Source organism: Engystomops pustulosus, chromosome 4, assembly GCF_040894005.1.
Source record: "Engystomops pustulosus chromosome 4, aEngPut4.maternal, whole genome shotgun sequence".
NCBI classification, from domain to species: Eukaryota; Metazoa; Chordata; class Amphibia; order Anura; family Leptodactylidae; genus Engystomops; species Engystomops pustulosus.
Genome location: NC_092414.1, coordinates 101,510,758 through 101,526,811, shown reverse-complemented (window position 1 = coordinate 101,526,811; position 16,054 = coordinate 101,510,758). Strand labels below are relative to the sequence as shown.

Sequence of the window (16,054 nt, the reverse complement as noted above, 5' to 3'; positions counted from 1 at the left end):
AGGTGGGGAAAGTGTTCAGGGAACAGGGAGGTGCTCACAAGAGCAAGGAGGGGCTCTGGTTATGCCCCCTGAAGTACTTGCGCTTCATTTAAATAAATAAGTAATTTATCTTTTTATAACTTCTAATAGCCTCTTGATGTATCCAGCACGACAAGGTAGGGGGGTGAAATATGATACATTTCCTCCCCAATCAGCTTGTGGCCAGATTGTTTTGGATGGATGCAGGCTAAGCAATTACATTGTTTTACCTACTCCATCAAAGCATAGGTAACTAGCCGGTTACATAAAGCCTTAAAAAGGTGCGGTCCCATGTGCCGCATTAAGTCAGTTTATAAATGGAATCAAAGTACTTGAGGGTGTGCTATGGCCTGATTGCATGTGTTTCCATAGAAACGCATAAGCAATCAGTAACCAGCACCCAGAGTCTTGCATTCAGACAATACAAGACACATGGTGCTGGTTACAACATGTACAACTGGCTAGTTCCCTATGCTTTAATGGGGTACATACAACAATGTAATTGCTCCGCCTGCATCCATCTGAATCATAATCCCCCCCTTTTATTCCTCTTATAAACGGAATCAAAGCGGTACGTGTTATTGCACCCTAAGGCACCTATTATCAGTGGTGTTAGTACTTGATTTATTTGTATCCACATCTTTATTTACTTTTTTACTGATTCTCATAGATTGTAAGCTCTTGTGAGTAAGGCCTTCATTCCTATTGTTCCATCAGACCCTGTTATTGCTTGTCTTATTTTGTATATATATATTTTTTAATATTACTATATTGTGCATTGTTTCTCGCAACACAGCTCTCTTCCTCCCTGATCGCAGCCTCTGATCCTCGTTTCAATGCAGGCTGCATTGGATTTTAATCACAGATCCTGCTTTCCTTGTCCCTGTGCTGCAGAATGTCTTTTCCCTTACACAAACTAAATTCTGTGCTTATGCTGCATAGTTTGGCGCATGCACATGATGTCAAGATGTTACTGTACAAGGGCTCATTCACATGAAGGTAATGGTGACTGATATGTGGCTGCATATTGGTCACCATTGACGTCTGGTCACTGTGCGGTGAGCACCTGTTGTCTCACCTCACCGTGACTATGCACGGCGAAAGATAGGACATGTCCTATATTTTGCCGTGTTATGGCGCCAGCCGCTCGCTTCTCTATGAGCGCTGCTCATCCCTCCAGGCGACCATACATTGTGTGAATGTACCCTTAGTTTGATTATGGGAACAGGCAAGTTGTAGCATGGAATCAATCAGAGTAGATTTAAGATTTAAATCTGGGGCAGGATGATATACATATACATATTGAATAGAAGTGCTAAGGCCAGATATCAACTGAAAAAACAACTATATGTCTGCACTCATGAGAAGACATTCACTGAGAGTAGGAGTACTAAAACATACACATCTAATGTTGTATTAAATACAGTGTATACTCGAGCATGAGCTGTGACTCCTAATTTTAACACAAAAAAACTGGGAAAATCTATTGACTCGAGTATAAGCTGAGGGTGGGAAATGTATTGGTCACAGCCTCCATCCAGTATATAGCTAGCCAGCCCACCACTATATAGCCTGCAACCCCTGCCCCACAGTAAATAGCCAGCAGCCCCACAGTATATAGCCAGCCCTGTCCCCCCATTATATAGTCAGTGCCTGCCCCAGTATATAGTCAGCAGCCCCCCAGTATATAGCCAGCCCCTGCCCCTCAGTATATAGCCAGCAGCCTATGTCCCCCTTGTATATAGCCAGTGCCTAGCCCCCTTGTATATAGCTAGTGCCTAGTCCCCTTGTATATAGCCAGTGCCTGCACCCCCCGTATATATAGCCAGTGCCTGCATCTCCTGTATATAGCCAGTGCCTGCACCCTCTGTGTATAGCCAGCCCCCCCCCCCCCCCCCGACCGTATATAGCCAGCAGACCCCTGCCCAGCCTAAAAATAAACCAAAAAACTCTATACTCACCTTTCTGATGCCCCTCACAGGTCCTCTTCTATCTTCGGCAAACCCAAGGTCCCGTTACATACACCATGGCCTCAGCCGCTTGCTGACTTCATAGTGTGTGGTGGCAGTGGCGGCGCCCACACTATGATGTTGGCAAGCGGCTAATGTCACGGTATGCATGCACAGCCATGGGGAGCCAAAGATGGAGCCAGAGCTGAAGACAGAAGAGGACCTGCCAAGTCATCAAATAGTTCAAAGGTTTTTTTTTTTTCATTGACTCTATATTCGAGTATATACAGAAAGGACCCCTGATGAAGAATAACACTTCTGAAATACATAATCATTTCTACAAGACAGGAATGGAAAAACATGAAATGGAGGAGTAGGTATGTTCTACATTACATGATGTGGCCAATGAGAGACAATATAAACGAGACATAGAATCAACATTGTAATTTATTTTTGTCCAATGTAGGGGGGGGGGGGGCATTATAGGCACTATTTTGAAAATATTTTCCTTTTTAGTGAGTATATTCAATAAAATATATGTTTCAGTACTCTCCTTTTAGTACTCTGTGAGGTATTTTAATGAATCACACATGACAAGGTGAGATTTATGGAATTACTTTGGGCGGCTTTATCCTGCTGTCATATTCTCTTTTATGAGTTAATTCCCATGAGCTTGTGTGAAACAACACATATACACTACTCACAAAATGTCAGGAGCATATACAGCATTTTCAGGTCAAAAATTATGGAAAACATAACATTTCACATTACAGTGATATTATATTATGAAAGTAAGGTATTTAAGTTGAAGTATGTACTGGGGATTTCTTAATTTCCATCAATGTATTGAAACAAAAGCCAACAACATAGCATAGCCCCACAAAAATGTCAATGTCTCAATAACTTTTGGCATGGGGCAGAAATGACAGCTTGATAACAATGCTGTTCACAAATGGGCTAATTGTCTATCGAGATATGGCAGCCCACACTTCTATAAAGCCACCTTCAGGTTCTAGGATACAGAATTACAAGCCTTTATATAGCAAATCAACTGATCCAACAGGTATGTAATGGGATTCGAGTCTGGGAAAAGTGCAGGCCACTCCATTTGAGATACCCCAGTCTCCAGCAGCTGTTCCTTAATGATGCAACCTAAATGCAAAACTAATGATGTTATTCAACTAGTAACAGCACCAAGTGTAGGGTAGTACTGTATTGACTGGACACACCTGCTCATATGGCTGATGACACTCTGTGACTCTCTAAGCTCAATAACCATTTCCATCAAAAAATATCCTGCTTGAAGCCTCACAACAGCAAGGGTTTGTTGATCAATAGTTAACTGTTATCTTGAGCTCATGCGGTCAAAATGTGAACAGAGGAGTAGTCTATTTAAATACTGGTTCTAATTAAATCAGTTGATGTAATGGGTGATAATTTGATCAAAAACCTTTTGTGAATTGTAAGTGGTGTTAAGCTCTTTGTTAGATAGTTAGATAACAGCAAGTTGTGCAAAAAGTAAGAAAACATTGAACAGTTGCACATTTGCATTCAACAGTTTAGAGAAGATCACATTAAGTTCACCTGTAAAGATTAAAGTGCATTTGAGGTGTATCCTGACATTTCACCAACAATCCAAATATCCCTAGAATAGGTTCACAATATTGAGTTGTACAGATGAGTTGTACTTAGCAACTCATAAAAAGACACAGTGGAGGACATTTATCAAGGCTTGTAGGCCAGTTTTCTGGCGTACAAGCCCTGAAATAAGTGCAAGGCTTAGTAAACCTCCAGGAAATATTTCCCTCTTAAAGCCACCTCCGCAACAATGACAGTGCACCCTGATGTATTTGGAGGGTTGAGGCCTTTACCATGTGCCAGAGCACAGAGAAGAGCATATGAGAAATGTCCCCAAGGGTGCATACATATACTAATATATATATACACACAGGGAATTTATCATATAATATTGTATGATAACGGCCACGCAGTGATAAATCTCCCCCACGATATCTATAGAACTCAATATATAAAACTAAGCAATATATACATGATATGATTATACTAAGGTAAATCATGCATGCTATATATATGCTCCACTTAATTATTTATTTTTAATATATTTAAATGGATCTAGGTGCCATTGTTTCTCCAGTTAAAAGAAATTTTCATTAATAATACGTGTCTGATTAGTAACCACTGTGATTAGCATAACAGAGGACCCAAGTCCTCCTTTGAAATATGACTATCCTGTTTGCCATACTATAAGTCCCATAGAAGTCAATGGAGCTCCGTACTTTAGAAGTTCCACTGTTGCCCCAATTACAGCTGGTTCATCTGGTCCCTAGCTTTTTAGTTCCATGAAAATGTATAATAATGTGATAAACTTCAGTTTTCCTAATTCTAGCTCGTTGTATGACTCTTGTTTGTGTCTGCTACAATTCTGATATTTAGATCCTTGGTGACAAACCCAAAGTTTTTTGGTTGTGCATGGTAGCTGTCTGCTCAAATCTATGGCTTGTACATTCACTATACTTGCCCTCTCGAACTTCTCAACAGTATGTTCTGACCCACCTGGGCCAGGTACAATAGATAGTAGCCTTGTGACCCTGCTGTAATAAAGTGTAGATCCATGTGTGAGGCCTTCAGTGTTCCATCTATAAAATCTTTGCGATTATCACCAAAACAAACTGGTCTAGTGGCACATGGGATCCCTGGCAATGTTTTGAGCGCCCAGAAAATGTAGACAATCAGGAGAGGATCAGTTTAACATTTTTTAATGCAATTTTTACTCCTTAACATTGATTCTGATGAATTGGGACAAAAGTGCTGGCTTGTGCAACAATGCTCATCGAGCTTTGGACAAGCTTGCAACCAGTTCACTGGCTAGAGGGCCCTGCCTTTTTGCATTAAGATCTATGGGTGCCCCAAAGGCCAATTATCTTACAACATCTGCTACTGAGCGAGTTTTAAAGTCACATATCTAAAAGGTCCTAAGTCAAAAGGCAGTAAAAGGGCTGCAAAAAAGCCAGAGGGCTAGGCCGCTCACTACTGCCAAAAAAATGTGAGTGTCTGTAAATTTTCAGGAATTTGCAAATTAACATCAGGTAATATTCACATTTAGTTTTTCAAATTCACAGTATATAGATATCTAAGCTGCCAATAAATCTTTCTTTACAGCAAATATCAATTAAGATTTTAGAACAGCAAAGACGATAAAACTTGATTTTTGAAAATTCAGTCCATAATGGGGACAGGAGCTTCTAAAGCCCAGTCAGCACAGAAAGAAAATGTAGCGGATAATGAGGAAAAAGCAACTGTGATTCCGAATTGTTCAGCATCCACTCTGCCTGATAACACTTCTATCAGACAGCAAATAGTGCAGTCGAATCCAGAGGATGAAGAAATATCAGAAGACATTGAGCAGATGGTGACAATTACACAAAAGGTATGTTTTTATGATTGTTGTTATATAGGAATTTCCTGAAGCATATTTCTGTGTACTTTATTAGCAGAATTCACTTCCTCTTCTTACAAAGTTGTGTTGACATTTTAATTCTATTTTCATGCAAATCTGTTATCAGGTAGATTCTTCTTTCTCATTAATTCCATTGTACAAAATCCCTCCCCTTCCATTACCTTTATATTTACCTTTCCCACTTCCCTAAGGCAAAGAATTAAACAGTATATTTAAGTGCTAATCAACTTGTCAACAATTTTTGCATAGAGCAGAAGTCTAGTCTTGGTACAAGAGGTAACTACTACTTCTGGCCATTAAATAAATTGTAGTTTGACCAGTTTTTTTTCACAGTATTATTAGGGGTTCAATTGCACTAAAATGTTTGGAATGACTGAGCTTAAATATCACAGGTTTTCTCAGGAGTATTTGTAATTTACATTATACCTGCAAAGGGTTCTAAAAATAATATCGGTCTCCAGGTACCGAAACCTCAGCAGACTCGAGCAGAAATTTCTCTTGAAACAGAAGATGTCTCGGTGACATTTGAAAGCTTTCAGCACCAGAGTGGAGCTCTCTATACGTGTTTTACTCAGAATGGTGTCAGAATGTATTTTGATGATGAAAAGGTGAGCATTAAGAACTAAGTAGCCAATTTTAGTAGATGTCCCCGATTTGTCACTTAATGTTTTTTGTCTTTTAATTTAGGGAATAGTTCCATTTCCACAAGAACTATATAACCAAGGAAAGTTCCTTGATCCTTATGATGAGGTATTCTTATATTATATTAATATCACATTAACTTTTTTATTTGCTTGATACCTTCCAGTAAGGTTTATCTACGTAGTAAAACTGTACGCTTGACAAAGGACTGTTAGGGGCAAGAGCTGAGATTTCATTGACTAGAGGCAGACATTCCGGCAGTTATTATTACTGAATAAATGCATTTTGTTTCATTTTGTGTAAAATCAGTATTATATTTCCTGGCATTTTGGAAATTCTGTACAGAAGCCTGAGAAAAACACAATTTCAAGAGCATTCTGATAAATATGCAACTGCCCCCAAAGATGACCCGTATATGGGACAGTTTTCCAGCTCATGACTGGCATAGATTTTATTTTGTGCATATGAAGTGCCAGTTTTAATAAATTCTATTCGATTTAGACTTTTTATATTTTCTACATATACTTTAATGTTTCACATGATTCATCACAACAAACCATAAGAGAGTTTACATGTATAGTAGGCTAAGAATTTAAATAAAAAAAGATGATAAACTAGCATGTCTTACCTACATTTTCCAGTCGGGAAGTATACATGATGACATCAGACAGGATAGTAATGAAAACCCAAGCCATTTGGAAAATAATCGCACAAATTCCATCTGCATACCTGGAAAAGGAATGGTCATGACATACATATTTGAGGTAATGCATATCATTGTGACTTGCTGTCACAAGGAGCTTTGTTTGGCTTTTATGTTGAATAGGTAATAAGCTAATAGTTCTGAAACTGTATCTTCGGATTACAAAAGACAGCACAGAGCACTTCAGCACCGTCTCTTATAGAAAATGCACTTACACTTTAATAATAACACACAATTTACTGAAGTTATATAAAATACTAAGTAGAGACTGATATTCAGATCAAGTAAATGCAAAATAAACATCAACATATTGGACAAAGAAAAACAGAATGTAGCACAGGGAATTGACTCAAAATGAACAATATTATTGAAATCCTTATTTTGGTCGTTTTGATATATAATATGTATAGTCTCGGGCTAACGGGATGACTATAGCAATGTTTTTTGTAGTGTAGCAACTGATTTTTTTTTTTATTATATTGGGAAATGTGAATGTATCTTTATGAATATTTGTTTTTACTTTATTTGTCCTCAATAAGGTCATAAAAGACCCCTGGGGGACATTTTTAATTTTAAATTTTACTTTGTTCTTTTTCAAGTTTTCCCCTGTAACTGGGGCATACTAATTCCTTTATTTAATAATAATTCCTTTATTTATACAGCACACACAAATTAAGCAGTGCTGCACAGAGCTTGCCAAATTGGGCACTGTCCCCAATGGGGATCACAATCTAATTAACCTACCAGTATGTTTTGGAGTGTGAGAGGAAACCAGAGGAAACCCACGGAAACACGGAGAGAACATACAAACTCTTTTCAGATGCTGACCCTGGGACTTGACCCTTTTAACCACTATGTCACCGTGCTGCCCTATCCATACAGAAGAAAACAATCACCTGTCACTGGTGATGCTGATCAGCGCTGTTCTGGGTCTAATTACACCCAGCAGCTCTGACTAACTCTTTAGACCCGGTGGTCACACGACTGCTGAATATATAGAGGCAGGGCAGCCCATACTCCTCTGTGCACCCGCTACTTAAGCGCAATGCTGTGAAGAGCGGAGAAGGGTAAAGCGGTAATAAACCGCATCTCCCTAGGGTCCTGCTCCCATGATTGGTGTGGGTGCACTAGAAAACTGCAGTGACATCTTAAGAAGTTGCTGCAGACTCCGGACCAGTGCCTGCTGATGTCTAAAATCAGCGGGCGAACGGAGACAAGTTAAAATACACAGTCGAGTCCTGCCTGGAGTCAAGGTCTGACTAGTTGGAGCTTGGGGCTGCCATTGGAGGATCGGATCCCTCTCCCTGGTAAGCAGTGAGGGGGTCCATTCCACATTGGAAAGCCTCTTACAGGCCGCAATCATGCTTGACAGCGGCTTTTAAGGCATTAACACACTCTATTGGAGTAATCTCAAATTGCAGATGTTGCATCAGGAGGTCAGCTGCAATATGCAGCCAACAACTTTCTCTGCATAGTGCCAGCTCCATCAAGCGCGGTGTCAGGAAGGGGTTAACATATTCGGTGTCTTCTTAATCATACAAACCTATAGAATCATTTTATTTCATTTGTTAAACTGCAGGGCGGACTTCATAAACGTTTTAATTTGAAAAAAAACAAAAAAACAAGTGTCAGAATAGCTGTTTTATTCCTTGCATAAGAGTTAATATATTTTAAGCATTGTTATTTTAACCCTTATAATAAAGCATTTTAAAAATGCAACTGTGCGCAAAAAACAAGCCAAATACTGAATTCAGATGAAGAATAAAAAAAGTTATGTCTTGTGAACAATGAGCCAAAATAAAGTGCTTTGTCTTCACTACCCACACATGTCCTTAGGATGTTAAAGATTTGATATGCAACATGCCATTCTTTTTTTTTTTTTTTTTTTTTTTTTATATGCTTTTAAACAAGACAAAAGGTTACATGACAGTTTTTTTTTTTTTTTTTTTTTTTTTTAACGGTATCCAAAACCTCAACAAAACATTTCATATTATATCCTTACATCGCTATATATCGTATTACAGATGACCATATGTACGCCGACTCCCTGCCATTAGGAGCCGTCACCTATAGCGAAGCATGTCCTTATTACAATCAAAATAAACCGCACCCCCCCAAGCCCTCCCTCCCCCCCACCCTCTACCGATGCTGGAGATGCTGAATGGTTCTGATAGATATACCGTAGAAAACAGCGGATACCTCTTATAGGCTCCACTGATTCCACGTATCGTTTAATTTGGTGCCCTTCCTATATCGTTTCTCGTATGCGCATTCGTATGTTTTTATACGATTGACTGAATTTATCCATTCATTAACAGTTGGGGTCTTCTCATCTATCCAATGTTTAACTAACACTAATCTTGCAAGAAAGATGGTCTTCAAGGCCAAGTCACTTTTTATTCTGTCCCCTAAGGAGATCGGGAGTAGACCCAGGACCCCGAAGGTAGCAACCCGCGGGAGCCCCGTTTGTAACTGATCCTCTATGCTCGTAAATATCTCCTCCCAATATTGATTGAGCTTCGGGCAGTCCCATAGGACATGTAGGATATCGGCTTGGGAACGATTACACCTCCTACAATTGGAGTTTTCAATTAAACCAATTTTAAACATTAAGTCTGGTGTGTAATAAATTCGATATAGTATATGTAATTGTGTACACCTGTGATTTAAATTAATTGTTGATCTAATCACATTCTTATAAATTTCTCGCCATTGTGTCGCCGTGATAGGACCGACCTGGTTTGACCATTTCATTTGAGTAACATGGCTACCCTTCTGATCTACTCTAATCCTAAGTCGGCCATATATACGTGATAACTTAAGTCGTGATACCTCTAAATCTAATAATTCCATAAATTTACTCTCTAAGTGTCTCGTGAATCTATCATGATATACTTCTTTCCTATATGCGTGCGCAATTTGACCATATCTAAAAAAATCCTTTTCCTCCAAAATGTGCCTATCACACCAATCCTGAAACGAGGGCAATGACCCATCTTCTTCCAACTGCTCCAGCGACCTAATCCCCTTTCTTTCCCAAAACCCAACATCATCCATTTTAGCCAACTCAGGGAAATTAAGGTTGCCCCACAACGGGGTAAACCCAAATCCTCCCTCGATACCGAATAAACCTTTCAGATCTCTCCAAGTGTATTCCAGTAACCGAGCCAAGGGGAATCTTTTAGCATTAAGACATTTCAGTTGACCTGACTCCAATAGAGCCAGGATTGAATCGAAACTTCGCTCCAACTGCAATGTGATCGCATAAAATATGTTTGACTGTCTATTTTCCAAGATAAATTGTGTCTGTGCTGCCAAAAAATAATGAAAAAAGGATGGTAATGACAAACCTCCCCTTTCCTTATTAAGCATTAGAGTTTCTTGTTTAATGCGCACCCTTTTTCTCCCCCAAAGTAGTTTATTTAGAATCGCACGGATATACCCAAACCATCTCTTCCCTATCCAGCAGGGCGAGTTAGATAGTACGTATAATATTTGTGGGAGCAGAACACTCTTTATAAGTATAACTCTCTCTGCTCGGTTTAATGGCAACGTGTTCCATGTGTTCACCTTATTTTTTATTTTTGTTAGTAAGGGAGCCAGGTTCATCGTAATATACTCATCTACTTTGGCCGATACTTTTAGCCCCAGATAATCGCATACGGAGGAAATCTTCAGTTCCAACTGCAGATAATTGGAGTGGGGGACGTCGTCTAATGGGACCAAAATCGACTTATGGGAGTTAATCTGGAAGCCCGAGAATCTACCAAATTCCTGAATGACCTTCAGGGCATTTGGTACCGAGATTTCTGAGTCTTTAAGAAATAGAAGGACATCATCCGCATATAGCATTATCTTATCTTCGGGCCCAGCTAATCCTCCCCCCTCTATCTCCCTGTCTGCCCTAAGTCTTATTGCCAGAGGTTCTATATAGAGCGCGAACAGCAACGGAGACAGGGGGCAACCTTGCCTAGTACCCCTAGCCAGTGTAAAAAAAGGGGAGAAGTCGTTATTAACCCTGATACAGACCCTTGGGGATTTATAAAAGAGCCTGACCCAGTCCACAAAGGGCGAACCCAGCCCAAATCTATGCATGACCTCCCAGAGGAAGTCCCACTCCACCCTGTCAAAGGCCTTAGAGGCATCCAGTGAGAGGATGGAGCGGGACCCCCCCCTGCCCATCTGCAAACCTGCATAGAGCCGTCTTATATTAGTCTTACTCTGTCGACCAGTCAAAAACCCACATTGGTCTTCATGTATTAGTGTAGGAGCAAACTCTTTTAATCTGTTTGACAGTAGTTTGGCCATCAGCTTGGCATCTGCATTAATAAGCGAGATCGGTCTATAGGATTCCGCTTCCAGTGGATCTTTATTTTTTTTATGAATCAAGACTATACTTGCCTCATACCATGAGTCAGGCAACCTACCCTCCTCTTGTGCCGATTCCCATATCTCCATCATAAGAGGTAGAAGAATAGAGCCAAATCTACTATAGACTTCTATAGGGAGCCCATCCAATCCCGGGGCAGAATTACGTCTGGAGGATACCAGGGACTCCTCAAGCTCTGAAATCATTATAGGACGGGATAGCACATCTATCCCTTCCCCCGAGAGGGATGGAAATTGTACATTATCTAAAAAGTGTCTTATGTCCCCTATTGACGCCTCCAGATCTGAGGCGTAGATTCCTTGAAAAAACTTTAGAAAGGTGTCTCTAATCTCCTCGGCATTAGTAGTTATGTCGCCAAAATTATTTTTAATGGCCGTAATTCTATTTTCCTCCTGTTGTTTTTTAACTTTCTGGAGAAGACCCTTGGAGGGAACCCCACTCTCACAATGTGCCCTCTGATCTAAAAAAAATAATTTCTGCATCGCCTTATCTGCAATCAGATTATTATATTCCTCTTGTGCCTTAATAAAGCTATCGCGCCGCTCACTCGAACCACACTCTAGCAAGGCCTTCTCTTTATCTTTTACCTCCTTTTTTAATAGCCTCTCCTTTCTGGCCCATTGCTTGCGCAGGTATATGATTTCTGAGTTTAATATCCCTCTAAGGAAGGATTTCAAGGCATCCCACATTAACCCAAGGGAGGCCCCCGTTCTGTTCCTCACAATGAAGCTACATATCATTTCCTTAATTTTATCCTCATCTGTCAGTAGCACTAGCCAGTGCGCATTGAGCTTCCAAAATTTACATCCAGGTTTCGCGGATCCAGACATCTCCAGAACGAGTGGTGAGTGATCGGAGATGGTACGATTGTCATACCGAATTTTCCCCACCCGGTCGAGGGCAAGATCGTTGACCAACGCTAGATCTATCCTGGAGAAAGTATTATGGGAGCGATTGTAGCATGAAAAGATCTGTTGCTCCCCTTTTAGGGTTCTCCATACGTCTCTCCAACCCACTTCCTGGCAAAACCTAGCAAAGGGGGTGTCTCCCGACTCTATACTTGCCGGGTTTTTTTTCCCTAAACGATCAAGCTTTTCCGACATTACGGCATTAAAGTCACCGAGGACCAGAGCTGGGCATTCGCCCACCTTCTCCATGAAACGCAATAGACTTATCAATACATCATATCTGAAGGGGGGAGGTATATATACTCCTGCCACGACGCATTTAATGCCATCTAGAATGCCTAGGAGAAATACATATCTTCCATCGGGGTCAGTCCTTGCTTCCAATAATTGGAAATCTACTGATCTATGCACCAGGATAGTAACTCCTCTAGAAAAAGTTGAAAACACTGAGTTGTACGTCTGACTGGCCCACCTCCTCTCCACTAGATTTAACGAATCCTTGTCGAGGTGTGTCTCAAGTAATATAACAATCGCTGGCAATTGTTTAACAATATAATCAAAGATGATACAACGTTTCAAGCGATCTTTTAGTCCTCTTATATTCCAAACTATGAATCTAGTAGCCATTTATATGTACGAATTGAACCAACCAGAAACAGCAAGGGCAACCCTACAACCAAACCACATCCCCAGCATCGGTTCATCTCCCCCCCCCCCCAACTCCCCCACCTGTTCTACCATAGTAAAACTCTACCTACTTCAGCCACTTTCCCACCCCCCACCCCCCCGTCACACCCAGTTGCTGACCTGAGACACCTCATAGTGCCCTAAATGCCGAAATTTATAGTCCCTTAAGGTCTAACCAGTCTGAGACTTGTTCTGGCGTACTAAAGAACTGGGACTGTCCTTTGAAAATAATTTTCAATTTGGCCGGGAACATTAAAGAGTAAATGATTCCCTTGTCTCTCAGCCTTTTTTTCACCTCCAGAAAACTCTTCCTCTTCTGGAGGGTCTCCTTAGAAAAGTCTGGGTATATTGCAACCTTAGACCCTTGGATTGATAAATCTTTTAAATCACGTGCTCGTTTCAATACTTAGTAATACTTTGCAAATAAAAGTGCGAGGGGTATTCCCGGGGATATAAGGACCTGCCGGGACTCTGTGTGCCCGTTCGATGTCAAAAGACTGGGAAAGATGTTCCTTCCCCAATTCCTTCAAAAACCATTCTTTAATAAAGCTTACGGGGTTCTCCCCCTCAGCTTTTTCTGGAACCCCTATTAATCTTAAGTTAGCTCTTCTTGAGCGGTCCTCCATATCCGCTATTTTCCCTTTCAGGGCCTTATTCTCTGTCTCAAGACGAGAGGTGATTTTTTTAAGGGTACCCACCTCTTTCTCAATATTAGTGATTTTATCTTCTGCAGTTTTTTGTTTATCTCTTACCCTGTTCAGTTCTTCCCTCAGGAGCGAGACGTCTCCTCTCAGGGCCCCCACCTGATCTGTGAGACCCAGTATTGCTGCATTACATGTTTTTATAGAGTCTAAGATCTCCTTTAACATAATGTTTTCTCCCCCCATATTTAGTTCGTCCTCATCCTGGTCCTCCCCCTCGGCAGTCGTAGCTGCTTTTGAGCCTTGTGATTTATTTTTGGGGTCTTGAGTCTCGTTTTCAGGATTTTTCTGTAAGGTCAATCCTGTACGTGTTTTAACTGGGGGGGACTTCCATAGTTTATCTAACTTCGTGGAGTTATCTCCTTTAGCCCCTCCTTTCTCTTTCTCCCTGGGGGAAGCTGCTCCCAGGGATTTCCTTGAGGTATTTTTTGGAGGCATCCCTGATGAAACGAGGATTATACTTAAACCAGGACGTATTATCTCTAGGAGAAGGAGAAAAAAAACGCCACCGCCCACTAGTGCAGTGAGATATACTTCACCACTGCCAGAGATCAAGATAGCATTAATATAGTAACCGAGATATAGACCCCTGGAAAATAGCAGGAGGTGTAAGGGGGGAACTCTCTACAGAGCGTAATTTGCAAGACGTGTAAGCCAACTCTTCATAAACAGGGACCATTTGCCCCAGTCATTAACAAGTACTGTGTACAGAGTTATTATAGAACAATGTATCAAAATATCACGTTATTAGCTTATCTTCAACATTCTTGACATGACACAGACATTAACAAAATTGGATGCAGGGGTAGAAATGGCTAGCAAATATCAAGCAAAATAGGAGGCAAGTAGCAGGTATATATGCAGAGGTGGCATAGCATAGAATAGCAGAAGATTGTCACATTGTAATTATAAGCTTATCTTCAGACTTCTTAACGGATCAACAATATATAGTTCGCAGCTTGGGAATGTTAGAAGAGTTATATGCAAGGATGTATATGGCTATTGTCAGGCAGATAGCAAGCAAATAGCAAGCAAATGTCATGCAGATATTATTTTGGTTAGAAAGAAGTCAAAGTTAGCACCGTATGTAGCCCACTGGAAGCGGAAAGAATTTAGGCCAGTTACATCTCACCAATCCAGACGATCTGCTGCGCATGGCCAGAATCTCAAGACGTGGGGCATCTCACCCGTCTCACGGGGTGCTTCAAAGTGCAGAGGATTCAAACATGCCAATAGGGATCCAAATCGGAATCTTGCCAGCTCTGTCTCCGGTCACGCCGACTCGCTGGAAAGCCCTCCAGACATTCGCCTCAGCATGGAGCTCGTAACGCCTTCCTCTGGGTCAGCGCGCGTCCGGCACCAGTCTTCAACTATTCCCCGCTCTTCTTCTGTATACCTCCAGCCCAGCGCTCCACATCCTATAGGCGCCCGATCACCTCGGCGTTCGTGCGCCCAAAACGCGCCAAAGGTGCGCCACAGACTGCCGGTCTCCTCCTTCCTCCACTCCGGAACCCAGCGTGGAGTCAGCGCAGGATCAGCGCGCCGGCAGCGCCATGACAACCGCGGGGCGAGCCGCGGGGCGAGCCGGGGGGGGGAACCGAATCTCCCTTCTCCTCCCGAGAGAGATCCAAGGGCTAGGTGAGCGCCAGGTCAGCACGAGGTGCGGGAGGCGTGGAGGGCGGCCGTGCCGCGTGACGTGTTACGTGTTACGTCATGCCGTTACGCCGATCGCAACATGCCATTCTGATAACTAAAAATATAGTACTCAAACAACTTTAAGTCTTCCTGAAGCTTTTCAGTGTTGGGTAATTTCAAGTGTGAACTATTCTCTTCTTCTCAAGGAAAGAATAAATGTCTGCAAATATTATGACAATGACTCAGATGCATGGCTTATTTTACCACTTCTTTGGGAAATGAATCTGGACTTTATTCTTCATCGTGTACAGCAAGTAAAGGTAAATCACTATTATATTTGATAGTACTCACATATAGTAACCCAACTCATGCTGTTTCTTCCACTGTTATTTACCCATTTAGGAAGCCCTACCTGCAATCACTGACTTCAAGGAAATACTTGCTGCTTTACGTTTATGTAATTATGATCCAGATGAAGTTATTTCAACGTTCTTTGCAATGTTTGGGGACAGTCTTCAAAGTAATATTAATGGACAGCAAAATTTTGAACCAATAGCACTTCAACGGTAGGCACTATTAGAGACAAATAGGAGCCAATCCATTCAAGTCTTTTTATGTGTTTTATATGTGTCTAGGTGCCTCACACATGGCATACCATATTTGGCACATCTCTTAAGGCATGTTACACTTATTTCTCAACACCATTAAAAAAATTAATCACAGTGATGTCATCAGCACTAGTGACAGCTGGTAGCCTATTAAAGACTCCCATAGCTGTCATTAGTATTTCTATATGACAGTCCATCTGAGATACAGTGCAGCTGTTGTATTTCAGGATACTGTACTAGCAGGGTCGGACTGGGGTACCTGGGGCCCACCATTGAAATTGATTTTGGGGGCCCACCTTCTACTATATAGGAATATTCTGAGATAAGGGAATTTA

At 41.3% G+C, this 16,054-nt stretch overlaps 1 protein-coding gene across 1 annotated transcript in view; it reads left to right on the top strand.

Moving 5' to 3' along the window:
* The window catches only part of LOC140126906 (uncharacterized), a 56,132-nt gene that overhangs the window by 5,490 nt on the left and 34,588 nt on the right, over positions 1 to 16,054 (top strand). The window contains exons 2-7 of the mRNA XM_072146920.1: positions 5,148 to 5,415; positions 5,907 to 6,053; positions 6,133 to 6,195; positions 6,729 to 6,851; positions 15,318 to 15,431; positions 15,514 to 15,677. Coding sequence (XP_072003021.1) covers positions 5,215 to 5,415; positions 5,907 to 6,053; positions 6,133 to 6,195; positions 6,729 to 6,851; positions 15,318 to 15,431; positions 15,514 to 15,677 — 812 coding nt within the window. The 5' untranslated portion in view covers positions 5,148 to 5,214. The remainder of the gene's footprint in view (positions 1 to 5,147; positions 5,416 to 5,906; positions 6,054 to 6,132; positions 6,196 to 6,728; positions 6,852 to 15,317; positions 15,432 to 15,513; positions 15,678 to 16,054) is intronic.